This window comes from Heterocephalus glaber, unplaced genomic scaffold (assembly GCF_053883595.1).
Source record: "Heterocephalus glaber isolate CG9 unplaced genomic scaffold, H.glaber_assembly_v1.0 deba00000621, whole genome shotgun sequence".
In the NCBI taxonomy this organism is placed as follows: Eukaryota; Metazoa; Chordata; class Mammalia; order Rodentia; family Bathyergidae; genus Heterocephalus; species Heterocephalus glaber.
Window position 1 is genome coordinate 14,672,872 of NW_028258153.1, and position 15,220 is coordinate 14,688,091.

Below are 15,220 nucleotides of genomic sequence, written 5' to 3' on the forward strand. Positions count from 1 at the left end.
TCTTGGCTGGGTGGGTTAGGCTGCTGTACGGACACTTCACACAGGGCTGGTAATGCAATGAGAAATAAACCAAGAAGGAACCCAGGGGGATGTAGCCCGAGTTTCTTTTTATGAAAATAGCACTTCAGTGTTGGCTTAGTCCTTTCTCTTGGGTGTGAAATGCTACACCAACCAGCAGTTGTTTGTTTCTCTGACCTCAGGTGCTTAAGTACTAGTCTTAGGGCACACCTCTGTGAGTAACTAGGGAGACTTTGGGTAGCCTTAGCACACACTTATATTTATTCCTTCATCAAATTTTCATCAGTTCCGCCGTGAAGAGAGATTTAATTGAAAACTTATCTTTGAATGTTGAGCTTTTCATATATATCAGTTCCTTTCAAATTATCTTTAGACATATATTTCTATTCCTAGCCTGATTCATTTAAATAAGATCGATCCCCATGCTCCAAATGAAATGCTGTATGGACGAATCGGCTACATCTATGCTCTTCTTTTTGTCAATAAGAACTTTGGGATGGAAAAAATTCCTCAAAGCCATATTCAGCAGGTACCACATTTTTGTGCTTTTTAGTCTTTTTAGAATCCCACTCTCTTATTCTCTGCCTGAACAATTGTCTTTGTTTTTCCAGTTAGCACACCCCAAGTAGAAAGATGATGTATTTTCTGACTCTCCTGGAACCATTATAGGAAGGGACTTGGAGTCAAAGGCCAAATTGCTCCATTTGAGAATTTAGAGGCCCTTTCAGAGAAAGCTTAGGCCCAGAATTTACCTCCCCACAGCAGCTCTCTCCTCCTGTGACTGGGAGTGTTGGTGCTTTCCTTTTTGGTTTTGTTTGTTTGGGTTGGTTTTGTTTGGGCGGGTTGGAGAGGTTCTTTGTTTTTTGAGACAGGGTCTCACTATGGATTTCAGGCTGGCCTTGAGCTCACTGCCTAGCACTAGTGAAAAGAATTCTAGCCTGCCCTCCCTCACAGTGATACAGTCCCATTCACTGGTCTGAAGCAGAAGTAAACTGCTCTTCTGGCCAGAAGATGGTGTCTAATTTGCTCTCAATTCTTTGGTACTTCTTATGTAAAAACTTCTTTGCCTCCACCCAGGGGGTTTTCTAATTATCTTATTATTTTGGTTGACTTTCTCCCTATAGATTTGTGAAACAGTTTTAACCTCTGGAGAAAACCTAGCTAGAAAGAGAAACTTTACGGCAAAGTCTCCACTGATGTATGAATGGTACCAGGAATATTACGTGGGGGCTGCTCATGGCCTGGCAGGAATTTATTACTACCTGATGCAGGTAAGGGGTGGGTGAGGATGGTGAGACTTTAAAGTGTGCTTCCTGATGGCCATACTGTCGGGGGAGGGGGGGGGACAGATCCTGTAATGATGTTTTATCCTTCTTTTATCATACTTCTTTTAACTGCTTGACCTGCACAAACAGAGAAGTGTTGGCCAGGATGCATTATAAAGTGTATAAACAGGAAAGGTGCTGCTTTCGTGGTGTTTGATTTGTCTGTTGTGACACTTGCCTACTCAGTGCTACTTGTACAAACTATTTTGACCCATAATCCTATACTATACTATACTTTTACTCTTCTCTTCCAACAAGTCCCTTGAGTTAAGAATATTCTGCCTTATGTGGTACAACCCATTGAAACAAATACCATGAGTAAGAACAAAAACAAATGAGCACATGTTGCCTGAGGCTTACTTAGCAAAGCTGAGGAGACGATTTAGTGAATGTTGCATAATGTACCTAAAAAAATAGCTGAATATGCTATGCTCACTAGTTCTTAGGTTTTAATAACACTGAGAGATGTCAATCAAAGTCACATAGACTGAGAAAAAATAGAATTCACTACCATAAAAAAAATTGATTTATTAATGGCAGCAGAACTGCCTCCCTCACCTTCCCAAAGCACAATGTGACATAAAGTGTTGCATTAATATAGTTAACATGACTGCTTAGATGTACATGTTACATCTAACATGTATATGTTACAGCTGAGTAGCTGGCTATAATACAGAATCCTTGTTAGGCCTTCCCTCTGCCTATAACTAAATAATGCGAGCAGAGCTAAAATACTGAAAGTTATTATTGCTTTGGAATACAAAGTCACACTTGGATTGTTAGTGGCAATCCAAAGACAGTTGTATTTATTCTGTACTTCTCAACTAGAAGTTTATAATTAGGGTTTTTGACAATTGAAGCTTCAGTTCCCTTATTTTTCTGGCACATTCCCTCAGGAGCTCTCTATTTCCCAAAGTACATGTAGATCCTTAAAAGTTTTCAGGAAAGGAGAGCAGTTTGTGTCTTCTGAATTTCAAGGTGAGTTAGAATCACGCGTGTCAGTGACTGGATAGCCGTATTGACCTTTCTTAAAACAGATAATAAGGAGACATCCATCTGCCTCTTTCTGTTAGCTGTAATAAGATATCTGAAAACCCAAGTATTGATTTTTCCATTTGCAGGCTATTATATATTTGAAATAATTTAATTTTTATTCTTGAAAGTCCACTTTAGTATATGCCTTTCTACCAACATAAAATAAATCAGTATTATTTTTCGGCCATTTGCATTACCCTTGCACAGTTCCCTATTCTGCTCTAACACTTTAAATTGAGCTTGAACTCTGTTCTTTACATAAAGTGCAAGCTGTGTCCCCCGAAGAGCTCAGTGCACATTCTGAATCTTGTGAAAACTGTGTGTTCTCTGCCTTCCCAGCACCTCCTCCTGCCTGCGCTTCACACCCCATCCCTGCTCAGCGTCACGTGCCCCACCCACTGCTGACTGCACAGCACTGTAGACTGGTTGTTTAAAGAGTGAGCAGCGCCTTGAACTAAGAACAGGAGCAGAGGGGTAGGGGAAGTGGGAGGGGCAGGGGAAAGGAAAGAAGGGAAAGGGAAAATGATGAGAAATGAAAAAACTGGAAACAAAGTCTTTGTAAATAGGGAAGGGTGGAGGTGGTGAAGGGAGGGCAGGGGAAGGGGAATAAATAAGAACCAAGATACATCATGTAAAGGTACAAGTTCCCAATGAGAATTGTAAATGTATTGTATACCTAAAATGTACCAATAAAAGAATTTAAGGGAAAAAAAATCTGAAAGAAAAGAACAGGAGCAGAGAGAAATTAAGAAGTGATATCAAAAACGACATCTCATATGCCCTGCATCAGTGAGTCCTGTAAATCTGAACATCATTCAGACTAATCCTGTATATAGACTGGTTTTAAATCCTCTGCAGAAAGATTTCATCTACAGTCATGCTGCAGTTTGACATGAGATTCCAGGTGTCCTTTTCTACTGAAAACACCACTTATCACTTCTCCAAATGTAGTAATGAAACTTGTGCTTGGTTACCTACTGCCTCTTTATGCTCTTAAAGCAAGCTTTAGGAATTGAAATTTTAGGAGACTTCTGTGCTCATATTCTCAAGCAATGAATTAAGAATCATTTGTATGTATATAAATAACAAATATTGAAAATTAATGCACACAGAAGGCCCTGAGTTAACTGATGGCCCAATTTAATTTCTTCTATTACTTAAAAATTATAAAATGAAATCACAAAAGATTACTTAACAAAGATGTTGGAGTAGGTGGAAAAAACTGGATAAAATCCAAAGCTTTTTAATGACTTTCCAGTTCATGTTCTTTTGTTGTTGTTGTGTTTTGGGTTTTTTTTGGTACCAGGGGTCGAACTCCAGACCTTGCACTTTCAAGGCAGGCAGGGGAACCACTGAGCTAAATCCCTGGCCCTAGTTGTTGTTGTTGTTGTTTTTTCTGGTTTAAAAATGCGTACTGGATTCTGGAAAGGTCTTTCACTTCAGCAAAACTAGTAATAATTCTTTCTCATTTTTTAGCCCAGCCTTCAAGTGAGCCAAGCAAAATTACATAGTCTGGTCAAGCCCAGTGTAGACTTTGTCTGCCAGCTGAAATTCCCTTCTGGCAATTACCCTCCATGTCTGGATGATAATCGAGATCTGCTTGTCCACTGGTGCCACGGCGCCCCTGGGGTAATCTACATGCTCACCCAGGCCTATAAGGTATAGTGTGTTTTCTTATTTTTTTAAAAAAAAGAACTAGAAAATATAACAAAACTTTTATAATTTAAAATAACTTGTTGGACTTTAGAGCACTTTGCTGCATGGGGTCATAATTCATTCTCACAGTATCCATTGTACTTTGGCAGACATTATTTCATAGAGTAGGTGACTGCTTCATAATATGTAGAGTAACCAAGACAATAGCATCTGTGGCCCAGCTGAGCAACTCAGAACCTCAATTAAAAATAGAACCCTCATTGCTGGTGGGAGAATGAAATGGTGTAGCTGCCATAGAAAACAGTTTATACAAATATCCCTCCTAAAAAGCTTGTCGTAGCAGAAGTGTACCAAGGAACAAAAAGTACTTAACTGAAAAAAAAATAGAAGCTGAGATTTTTATGACCATTGGTGCCAAATCCAAATACAGATCTGTAAACTATAGACACTGGCATCTCATAACTAAGCTTTTACTGTATCAAATTCATTTCAGAAAGTTGACTGTAAAGGAAAAATTCTAAACTGCTTTATACTACTTTAAGGACACTTTCTTTTCAATGAGATACTAAAAATATCTACTCAGAATATTTCTTAAGTCTTTGATCATGACATGAAAAGCAAAGGATTATAAAGGGTTATCTTTTTCTAACGAAGTCTAGTGCTTTATAATCAATTTGCATGTTCACAACTAACAGTTTCTTTTCTGGTGTATAAAGAAACTTCCTAATGGCAAAGGGTATCATAGTTACAAAAGAAGTTAGCATGTGCTCTTTGGAGAGTGACTAATGATAATAGCTAGTTGCAGATTAAATAATGTTGCTTCATCAGTAACATCCACATACACAAACAGTTGCAGGACTCTGTACACAAGGACATACCCAGTTATTTAAAAAACAGCAAAGCTAATCAGCTTTAATAATTTATCACTGTCAGTATAACACATCTCTCTCTCTCTCTCTTGCTAAAACCTTTACCTTTTCTTGCTAATCCCCCTCTTTCTCTTCCCTTCCCCCATCTCTTCTTCTTTCTTAGCAGGAAGGAATGTTGACAGGACTTCCTTTTATATCCTCTGTAATGAATCTCATGTCCCTTGACTCTGCAGGTGTTCAGAGAGGAGCAGTACCTCAGCGATGCCTACCAGTGTGCCAATGTGACCTGGCAGTACGGGTTGTTGAAGAAGGGCTATGGGCTGTGCCACGGTGCCGCAGGGAATGCCTATGCCTTTCTGGTGCTCTACAACCTCACACAGGACAAGAAGTACCTGTACAGGGCCTGTAAGGTAGGAGTCAGACTGCCAGCAGGAAAGCAGCCCCTCAGGGGGTTCAGGAAGGGGCTGTAGCTCATCTGATTCAGTGAATTTATTTTTAAAGACATGAGTTTATAGGTAACAAGCATATTCTTTAAGAAAACCCTTCAAAACCTAAAGGGCCCTAATTCTACTCTGCAATATTTAAAGTTGTTTTTTTTTCTTTTTTTTTTTTTTGGTACCAGGGATTGAACTTGGGTCCTTGTGCTTGTGAAGCAGGCAGTGGAACCACTGAGCTAAATCCCTGGCCCACTGCTCAGCAGTATTTATGGAAGAAGAAACTAAAGATGTAGGGTGATTTTGTTCTCTTCTTCTTGGATAACCTCGGCAGTCCCTGGCTTAAACAATTCATTAAATCCCTCCCACTACATACTCTTCTTTTGGAATGGACCATCCGTTTCTAGGCATTAATCCTTCTCTGATTTGGGAGTATTTTACTTAAAGACGATCTCTGTCGAATTCTAGAGCCTCAGGAAGAAATCGCTATAGTAATTTAACCTGGTTTTATTTTCAGTTTGCTGAATGGTGCTTAGACTATGGAGAACATGGATGCAGGACACCGGATACCCCTTTCTCCCTCTTTGAAGGTATTTTTCACACATTATTTATAATCTCAGCAGCTACTTTTCTGCTTCCTAATTAATGCATTTGAATTTCAGTTGTAGCAACAAATTAATTTTATAGCCATTACTTAACACTGCTTCTTTATTTCCTCATATGACAAGTCATCATTAAAAATCAGCACTTGTCCCACCGTAGTCTGAGTACTCGTAGTCACAGTGGAAACTACCATTTATGGAACTGGGCACACACTGAGCATTTTGCAGATCCCATTGTAAATCATTTCCGCACAACCGTCAAACATCACTGTCCTCGAATCACAGATAAGCAGACTGCCATGGTCAAGGCACTCACTGTGGTAATGACAGGCAGTGACTTGGACATATCTGTCTCCATTGTCTCTCCTGTCTCACCCTGGATAAAAAGGCCGGGTACGTCACTAGGGATCTCAAAACTACAAAGTACATAAATACAGACAGATTTCTGTTTCCATTAAGTCACTGTCATTACTACTGTGATGTTGTTGGTCTAAAGAGTGGAGCCGCTCCATGGAATGGAATCATTTGGTATAGTAACTTTTGCCTCTGTCTGTCTTCTCTCTCAGGGATGGCTGGAACAATATACTTCCTGGCAGACCTGCTTGTCCCCACCAAAGCCAGGTTCCCTGCATTTGAACTGTAAGAGGAAAGCGTTATCCCCCACAACTTAACAGCAGGACCCTTTCTGTATCCACACCTGGGCCCAGTGCTTTGGCTGCTTTTCAGGGAAATATAGCATCCAATTGTATACTCAATTTAGTTGATTTCGTTCTTTTCAGAATTTGTCTTAGCTCATTTTTTTTCATTGTTTACTTTTACTGTATTTAAAAGTATGCAAGGAAGTCTTTTAACTTTTGAGTTTCTTCTGACAGGAAAGATGAGTGACAAGTACAATATTTTGAGGTCATTTATGTATATTTCAGAACTTGGAGGAAATCTTACTCTTATTTAAATTGATGAATATAAACATCTATTTCTGTTCTAAAAATATTTAAAAGAAACTTAAGTATAGATAAGCAAACTTAAATATATGAGTATTGTTGAATATTGCCTTCCAGCCTCTTCTGTTTAATATTCTTCCTGTAACAGTTAAGCACTTTTATGGCTTGCTTTTCTCTGTGTGGTTGATCACAAAAAGGGACAAAAATAAAACTATTACTTCCAGGAAAAATGTTTCAAGAGTTGCAAACTTGACTCAGGACCTTAATACCATTTTCAAATTTCTGTTGCCTATTTGGACTTGAGATAAACATACTTTCAAATTTGCCTCTTTATCAGAGAAGTATGCAGGCCCCTGTATGCCAGCATTTTAATCAAAACTAAAAAATGTGATGGTTGTCATGAACATTCTGATTTGAAAGTTAGTTCAAAAAAAATTTATATTAACATTTTATCTAAAATAAATCTAAAAGTCTAAAATAATCTAAAATAATCGGGTTTTTTGAACTATTTACTCAAATTTATATATGTTTCTTTTCTGGTATTCCCATGAGTTCAGGACTCAGGTTTTCTGTGTGAGTGGGCTGTGAACACAGACACTTGTCTGTCCTCTTCTACTGAACTTCTAAACTTGGACTTGTTTAATTACTTTGCAGAGAATATGCTTCAGTGTTGGCTGTTTAGTAAGAGCCATAAAATTTATTCCTTTCTGTCAATTTACCTGAACGGTGGTCTTTTCACTAAATAATACAGCATTCTACCTCTGCTTAAAAGGAGGCAAGAAGGGAAATGCTGTATAGCCAATAACTTGAAAAAGAACATTAAAGTCTTAACAGAAATTGTTTATTAGGAGATATTACCCAGAGTTCATGCTTGTAACAAATGAATCTTTGCATATCCTAGGCTTAACAGTTCATCTGTCTAAGACTACAGAACCAGGTTTTATTTTATATGGTAGATGAAGACTCCCTGGTGCTTCAAATTCTATACAGATGTTTTGTTCATCAGCTCTTCCCCCTCCTCCTCCTTTTGCTGCCTTTCCCAGGCCAAGCGAGACACTTTTTGCCCGACTTTAGAACATTATGCAGGTTTTAAACAACAGGGTCTGAGAACTCTAAATTTGCCTATTTTATCACTCTCTTGGTCACAAAAATGTGCTTTTTATTGGAACTTTAAACCAAATCCCCACAGAGTGTATGCTTGTTCCTATGGATAGAAATCCTCTGTTATTTTTTTCAATTTAGCACCAAAATAGGTAATATTACCGAAAATTGTCTGACTCTTTAAAGTCTACTGACAGTTGGATCTACCCAGCAGCCCACTGTTCAATTTCTAGGTTTAGATCACTCCCTTTGTGACTTAAGGAAGTCAGGGGACTTGTGCCTCTTAGATTACTGAAGTGCTCCTGGTGAGCTGTATGCAAGCTGTGCTTTTCTTGCAAAAGTTTCAGATCAGCAGTGAGGGCATTTACAGGAATAAGTGAAAGGAACACACAGCAGAGCTCATTTGCCTTTGGCTGGGTGTCCAACTTAAAAGAATAAAGCCCATTGGGTTTAGTTAAATGTCTTATTACGTTGTGCCTGTACTTTTAGCTACCATAGTTACTAACCAAGGGAAAAAGAGCAACACGCACTTTGTGTGAGCCAGGGGAGACTTAATCACAGTTGCTTCTCCGAGCATATTGCTTAATTTAATCCCAGGAAGACTTCAAAGCAGGGAGAAGAACATTCTATATGTGATTCTTGTTAATATTTGGATTGCAGTTTAGTTATTGTCGTCTGTTAAAAAATTCACCGACATAAACATGATTAAAGTATTTTTTCTGTAGTTTTTTTAGACTGTTACTAAATTGACCATATATTTGTGCCACTGTTTGTTTTATTTATCGTTAAAAGCTAAGATAATATTGATAGGATTTTTTTTTTTTTTTTTGGTACTGGGGATCAAACTCGGTACCTTGAGCTTGCGAGGCAGGCAGCGGCACCACTGAGCTAAATCCCCAGCCCAATATTAATAGGATTTTAAATACAGGCAGAGTACAAAGCCAAGACCAATATCTTAAAACCATGGTAGTGACTAAAAGAAACTTTTCCACTGACTTTCTTACCTTCAAAAGGAAGCAGCAGCATCATTTTAGTTCTATTTGTACTATGTTTTTCCCTCAGATACTTTTCTTCTCAATTAAAAACCTTCCCAAAAGTTATTTCCTAGAAAATTCAATAGCATCTCATACCTCCATGCAAAGACTAGGTAGTAAAACCTTTAAAGGTTGTCAAGCAGTGTTCATTTATCCTGTGATAGGTTTCTGTTTGTATGGTGATGAGAAATTGCAGTGGTTAACTTTTCTTCATGTGAAAGTGTTAACATAATCATGACCATTCCCATAGCCCCCATCTGGCATTAGTTACATGTGAATTTAATCCTTAGAGTCATCTGGCTCCCTTTTCATCTTTTGTGTCAGTTTCGATTACTTATAATCAAAAGTCTCCATGGTAGATAAGAGTTTTAGGTAAAGGGGCTATTTCTCCTTACTACCACTTCCCTAAATAACTGAATTGAGAGATGCACTCTATTCTGTATCTTCAGGTTAATTTGTGTCCAGTCTTTCAATGCCCTACCTTCTACAGAGAATGTGAACAATGAACATTTATTTACACACTCTGTTGGCTACTAGGATTCATAGTAATCAACCTGATTACTCAAACTGAATTTTGATTCCATTTCTGCTTCCCCAGAAAGGATAAGAGCACATTTCTGTGTGTTCTGTACTGTTGAGCTTTAGAACTGTTTGTCTCCTATAAACATAAAGCAATGTTTGCGTTGTTCAGGGAACCCACTGCAGTGTTGTAGTATTGTTGGGAAGGGCTGGGATTATATGTATTTATATGTTGTGTAAAGGATTTGACTTACTGGTTCTCAATAAAAAATTATTAGAACTATATATTGTCGTCTTTTTGTTTGCTTCAATTTAAACTTGAATATTTTTCCTCAGTGGTACACGCATTCCCTAGAGCTGGTTTCTACTTTTTTCTTCATTGCTGGTTCAAAGAAGACTTCCACTGCTTTCTAAAACAATAGAAATTGCTGAAAGGAAAATATTTTAAAATCTGATCATTGTAGAATTAGGAGGGATCTACAAAGCTTCAAGCAGCACAGTGCATTACCATTTCACACATATGTAAGTCCACCATATAGTCAGTACCTAAAGGCCTAATTCCAGAAATTCATTGCCCTGCTCACCAGTTCTGAAAGGACTGAATAGAAGAGGGGATTGAGTAAGGCATAGTTGTAAAACATGCAGTTTATGCAGAAGCTGGAGAAATTCTATTCATTCATCTGGGATGACTCTATTACTACTTTCATGACACAGCTAGTTAGTGTCACTCACTGCAGCACAGATTTCCCAAATTATAAAGTACTTCTTTTCATCTCTAAATTCTATTTTGTCCTCTTGTAGGTATGATTAAAATGCCCTTCTTTCCTCTACTGCATTGATCGAATGTCTCATAACACTGAGGCTAAATGCAGTTTTCTTTATTTCCTCTGAATGAAGTAATGGCACAGTAAGGCGTGTTGTATAGCAGGTCCTAACATGCAGGCAGTGAGGTTTGGAGAGGACGGTGGCTTGCAGAGGTCACAGGGACACCACAGTGCTGCTTACAGCACTCCCAATGACACCCCAAACTAAATTGCAACTGGTGAGGCCAGCAGGCACTGTTCTCTGCTATACTTCTCCCTACCAGAAGAAAAATGACAAACACATTGAATTGTACCACAATTAACAATCATCAACAAACAAAACTTAAGAAATTTCTCTTGCAACTTTCCCATAATAATTTATTCCTAATTTTGCATTAGAAAAGACCTTTGTCTCCCTCCTCATACTCTCTAAGAGTACAGTAATTTTCATGTCATTTCTTTTTACCAAAATAGTTCTCGCTATGGATTCAGTGTCACTAAGTCTCATGTTATTCTTTATTCTTATAAGCATCACTTAAGCTGAGATAAAACCTACAAGTCAGTTCACTAAAAATTTCTTTCCTCACTGTTTTGCTTCTAAAGCTCTCTCCCTTCTGAAGCTGTGGGTGAGTTAACAGAGAGAGCAGTGGCTTTTGTACAATGCAGAACATACTGGCTTCCTAGTTCCCATTATGTGAACTGTCCAAACACCATTTTCCAGCAGCCCTTTGATAGTGCATCCTTGGGGACTTACTTTGCAATTTTGTGAGTAATGAGAGAAAGCAACAAACACAATAAGCCAAAAGGTGAAATAATGAGGATAGAGAAACTGGTCTTAGCAGAGCTGCTGCTCATAATCAACCAGTTTAATTTCACATTTCTACATTATGTTAACTTTTCATCCACATGCAAATTACAACCATGGTGACATTAAATCTGCAGCTAATGTTCTATCGCTCTATAAAGAAGAGAAAGCACTTGTGAAGCACTTAGTCATTATGTGGGTAAGGGCAGGGCTCTTGACAAATCAGTCTATAAGGTAATGTCACAGTTGCCTAATCTCTCAGATGGAGTTGGATATTAGCAAGCATTTGTAACCTGGATGTGGCTCACTGAAAATTGATGGCTAATATGATTGTTTTCTCAGGACTTGGCGTTCAGAAATTCACACATACACTGTTGCTGATAGAATCTGAGCTACTGGCCCTGTCAGATTATGTGCTGCAGACATGCCACTGTTTTAGTTCTGCCAGGAGAATGATTTAAAATCATTTATTCCTCCCAATTCATGAAATCTGTTCGGGTGCAAGGTTCCTGCCTAAGAGTTTTGTGTGCATAAAATAGACATCCCAAGTGGCAATTTATAGTCCAATGAAGAAGACAGGTCACTAGAGAAGCAACTGCAAGAAAATACAACCTGATAGTCTTGCTAATTCCTCCAACTACTCTTTCCCTGGTTTCATAAATTTAAGTCTGGGTCTCTACAGACCCCTGTAGTTTCTGGCCATATTTGGAAATAGTGAAGGTACTCCTTCAGGGAGAACACAGTAAAAAGACATTCATCCAGGCCACAAATTCTCAGGTATTACATCTGGATTACCTTGGTGATAGGCAAGGAACGGGGAAATAGGAAGACAAAAAGTCACTTGCCTCCCAAATTACTTCCAATCATTTGGTCAACTTTGGAAACTCCCAGCTTTAGCATTTGTATTAATCAGCTTTCCCTTCTCTGAGACAATATGAAACACTCACAACTTAAAGGAGGAAAGATCTTATTTAGCTCATGGTTTATGGGATTCAGTCTGTGGTCAGCTAGCTCCAAGCAGGAGCATTTATGGTAGAAGGGCATGGTGGAATAAAACTGCTTAATTCATGGTGGCTCAGGGAGTAGAGCCAGAGAACAGCATCAGAGAGGAACAGGTGAAAAAGTATATTTAGTACCCAAGGCCATGCCTCTATGATGTACCCAGATGTATCCAAGAGTGTGTACTACTTATCTGCTAGGCACTTACTCCTGTGAAGTTGACATATCAGAATTAATGATCTCTGCATCATTAACAATTTAGGTTAGATCTATTGCCTTCAGGATGCACACGTCTTAGAAGAAAGAGTTCATTGATCCTGCTATATCATTAGCACCTTAGTAATTGGTTCATGACCTTGGTACCAACTAAATGAACATCAAACAAGATTAATTGTGTTACTAACATATGCTAAAGATCTTTCTAAGATGAGGAAGATATATCTGCTTACAAAAGACTTTTGAAGTGGAGATAAATATAAAGATGTAACATCAGTGTGATATAGAGCCACATCAGGACTGACTTTTGGTTAGTAATAGCAGCAAAATGATAGAAATGTATACTAGTCAAAGAAATATGTTACAAAATACTTTGAAATTAGGGCTTTGCTCAACCATCATGTGCATACAAATCTAGAAATCTTATTAAAGTGATTCTGTTGCTTTGTTTCATTCATATCAGCACTGGAAGAGAGGACCCCAGCTTGTGTCTTCTCCCTCAGCTAGAAAGAAGGAAGCTAAAGTCTAAAATTCAAGCTTTTTGGAAGAATGCACAAGGAGGTGGTTTCTGTCATGCTCCACTGAGAGCACAGATGGAACTAGCATAGTTTGGAAGCCTGACAGCCACTGAGAGCAAAGACGAGTCCATGGAGGCTTGCTGCAGCCAGCAAGGTCTAATGTGAGGGAAAGAAGGCAACAAGTCGAAGATTCGCCCTTGGGAGGAAGGAAAATACTGGAGCATCCATCCAGCATTCTCACCCAAGGACATGGGTTCTGCCTGTCTTCATTCAGAGTGCTAACTGAGCCAGCATGATTGGCATTCCTGGAGGTCTCTGAAAACTAAAAAGAGAGAGGAGTCAGCTTGATGTATCTGATGCGACTCAGCACTATCCAGAGAAGGTGCTCAACTTGAGGCTTCTCTTGCAGGAGGGAGACAGAAGAGTGGACAGCGTGCCTGGAATCCCGAATTTTGGGAGGTCTGCCTGAGGGCCTGGTATCTATCTCTTCTGACACGAAGTGATGACAGAGCAAGCAAGCATAATTTGGATGCCTGATGTCCTCTGAGAAAAAAAATGAGAATGGGGTCCAGTTGGATCCATTGCTATTTGAAAACCAGAGACCTTGTAATGTTGCAGACAAACACTCGGGGAAGCAAGAGATTACAAAAACTTACCTGAGAAGAAACTGGCAAACCTCTTTAGTTGAGAAATTGAAGCCCTGGCAAGGTTTCAGAAGGCCCCAAAATATCTAACTGGGCTTATCAGAGAGGTTCTTCCCCTGTATATAGCCAGTGTGTAAATACTGGGAGAAAAGTGGCTGCCTTTTCTTTTTAAATTGAGACATAATATTAGTACATGTTTATAAGGTGCATTATGCTAATCCATGTCTACAATGTGTAATAATGAAATCATGGTAATGAGCATTTCCATCTCTTCAAACATTAGACATTTTTATATGTGGGGAATTTCATACTTTCTATATTTTGAAATATATCATCAACTATTTTAATCAATTTACCTACCTGTGCTATTGAAGACCTAGAAGTACCTCCTCCACACTATGATCTAGTACTCTTTACTGAAGTTCTTTCCATCTTCCTCTCCCCTTCTCCATCTTGAGGGACCCAGACAAATCCCAATACAAAGCTATGAATGACATGAAGAAACAGAGAAATATGGTCCAAGCTAAAGAACGAAGTAAATCTTCAGTCGAAGTAAATCTTCAGATCAGTCCTAAAGATATGAATTACCTGGCAAATAATTTTAAAAATTTACCATAAAAATACTGTATGAGCTCAGTAAAAGAATACATGAAAGAATGAGAATAACAGCAAGTAGAAAAATAGTAAAAGGAATTGAATTTTGGAGCTAAAGAAAATACTGAAGCCTGGGATGTAGGTCAGTGACACAGTGCCTGCCTGGCAAGTATGAGGTCCTGAGTTTGATTCCCCAGTACCAAAAAAAGAAAAAGAAAATACTGAAAAAATTATTAGAGGTGTTCAATATACAGGATTAAGGAACAGAATCAGTGAATTCAAAGATAAATAATTTAAAATTAATCAATGGGACAATAACATTGAAAACAATGAAAGAGTGAAGAAAACTCATGGGACATCATCAGGTGAAACAATATATACATTATGGGAGTTTCAACAAGAAAAGACAGATAAAAGAGAACAGAAAGCTTATTTAAACAAATAACAGATACAAGTCCCCTTCACTTGACTCTGTGAATGAGAGTAGTTGAAGAAACAAAGGAAAAACTGTATTCTGGGAAGAGAAAGAGAAGTAGCTCTGGAAATCAAGAAAGTGGTTATGGGAAATTAAAAGGCCTGGAGAAGAAACAGAAAGGCAACAGAGAAAAGTACAAAGCTGCTCACAATGTAGACTCTGGCTCTTTGGTAGGAAGAGAACCCAATGGCATAAGCACAAGGTAAGCCCAGAAATGGCAGGCAATTCAATGATAAAAAATAAACCAGCAGTCGTGCCACAGGAGAAACCAAGGTTTTTGCAGGCTTTGAATCCAGCATGAGGATCTGGTCTCCCAGTGAATCCTTCTACACTTCAGGCTAGCTTTGGTGAAGAAATCTCCTGAAGGACTGGCTATATTTGGAGTTATAACCAGGAGCCATCTGGAAAGAGGGCATATTGTTTTGGATTAGGCTACTTTGGGGATTGGAAAATGCAGGATAGTGACACTTCTGAGTTCCAGATGCCTCCTGAGTAAGTACACACCTACTCAGCCCAATTAGGCACTTTAGGGCCAGCAGTAGTGTAGGTTGGAGGCTGGGAGTGGGTGCTGAGCTTTGCATGTTGAGGTTGGGAGTCAACACTGCCCTTCAACAAACAACACACCGTGAACT

At 38.7% G+C, this 15,220-nt stretch overlaps 1 protein-coding gene across 4 annotated transcripts in view; it reads left to right on the forward strand.

The window, feature by feature from the left end:
• Positions 1-9,819, forward strand: part of Lancl1 (LanC like glutathione S-transferase 1) — a 35,660-nt gene extending 25,841 nt beyond the window's left edge. For all 4 annotated transcript variants that reach the window (XM_004851112.3, XM_087205801.1, XM_004851111.3 and 1 more), the window contains 6 exons: positions 412-547; positions 1,143-1,289; positions 3,855-4,037; positions 5,137-5,313; positions 5,855-5,927; positions 6,506-9,819. In XM_004851112.3, coding sequence (XP_004851169.2) covers positions 412-547; positions 1,143-1,289; positions 3,855-4,037; positions 5,137-5,313; positions 5,855-5,927; positions 6,506-6,582 — 793 coding nt within the window. In that variant the 3' untranslated portion in view covers positions 6,583-9,819. The remainder of the gene's footprint in view (positions 1-411; positions 548-1,142; positions 1,290-3,854; positions 4,038-5,136; positions 5,314-5,854; positions 5,928-6,505) is intronic.
• The last annotated feature ends 5,401 nt before the right edge of the window (positions 9,820-15,220 follow it).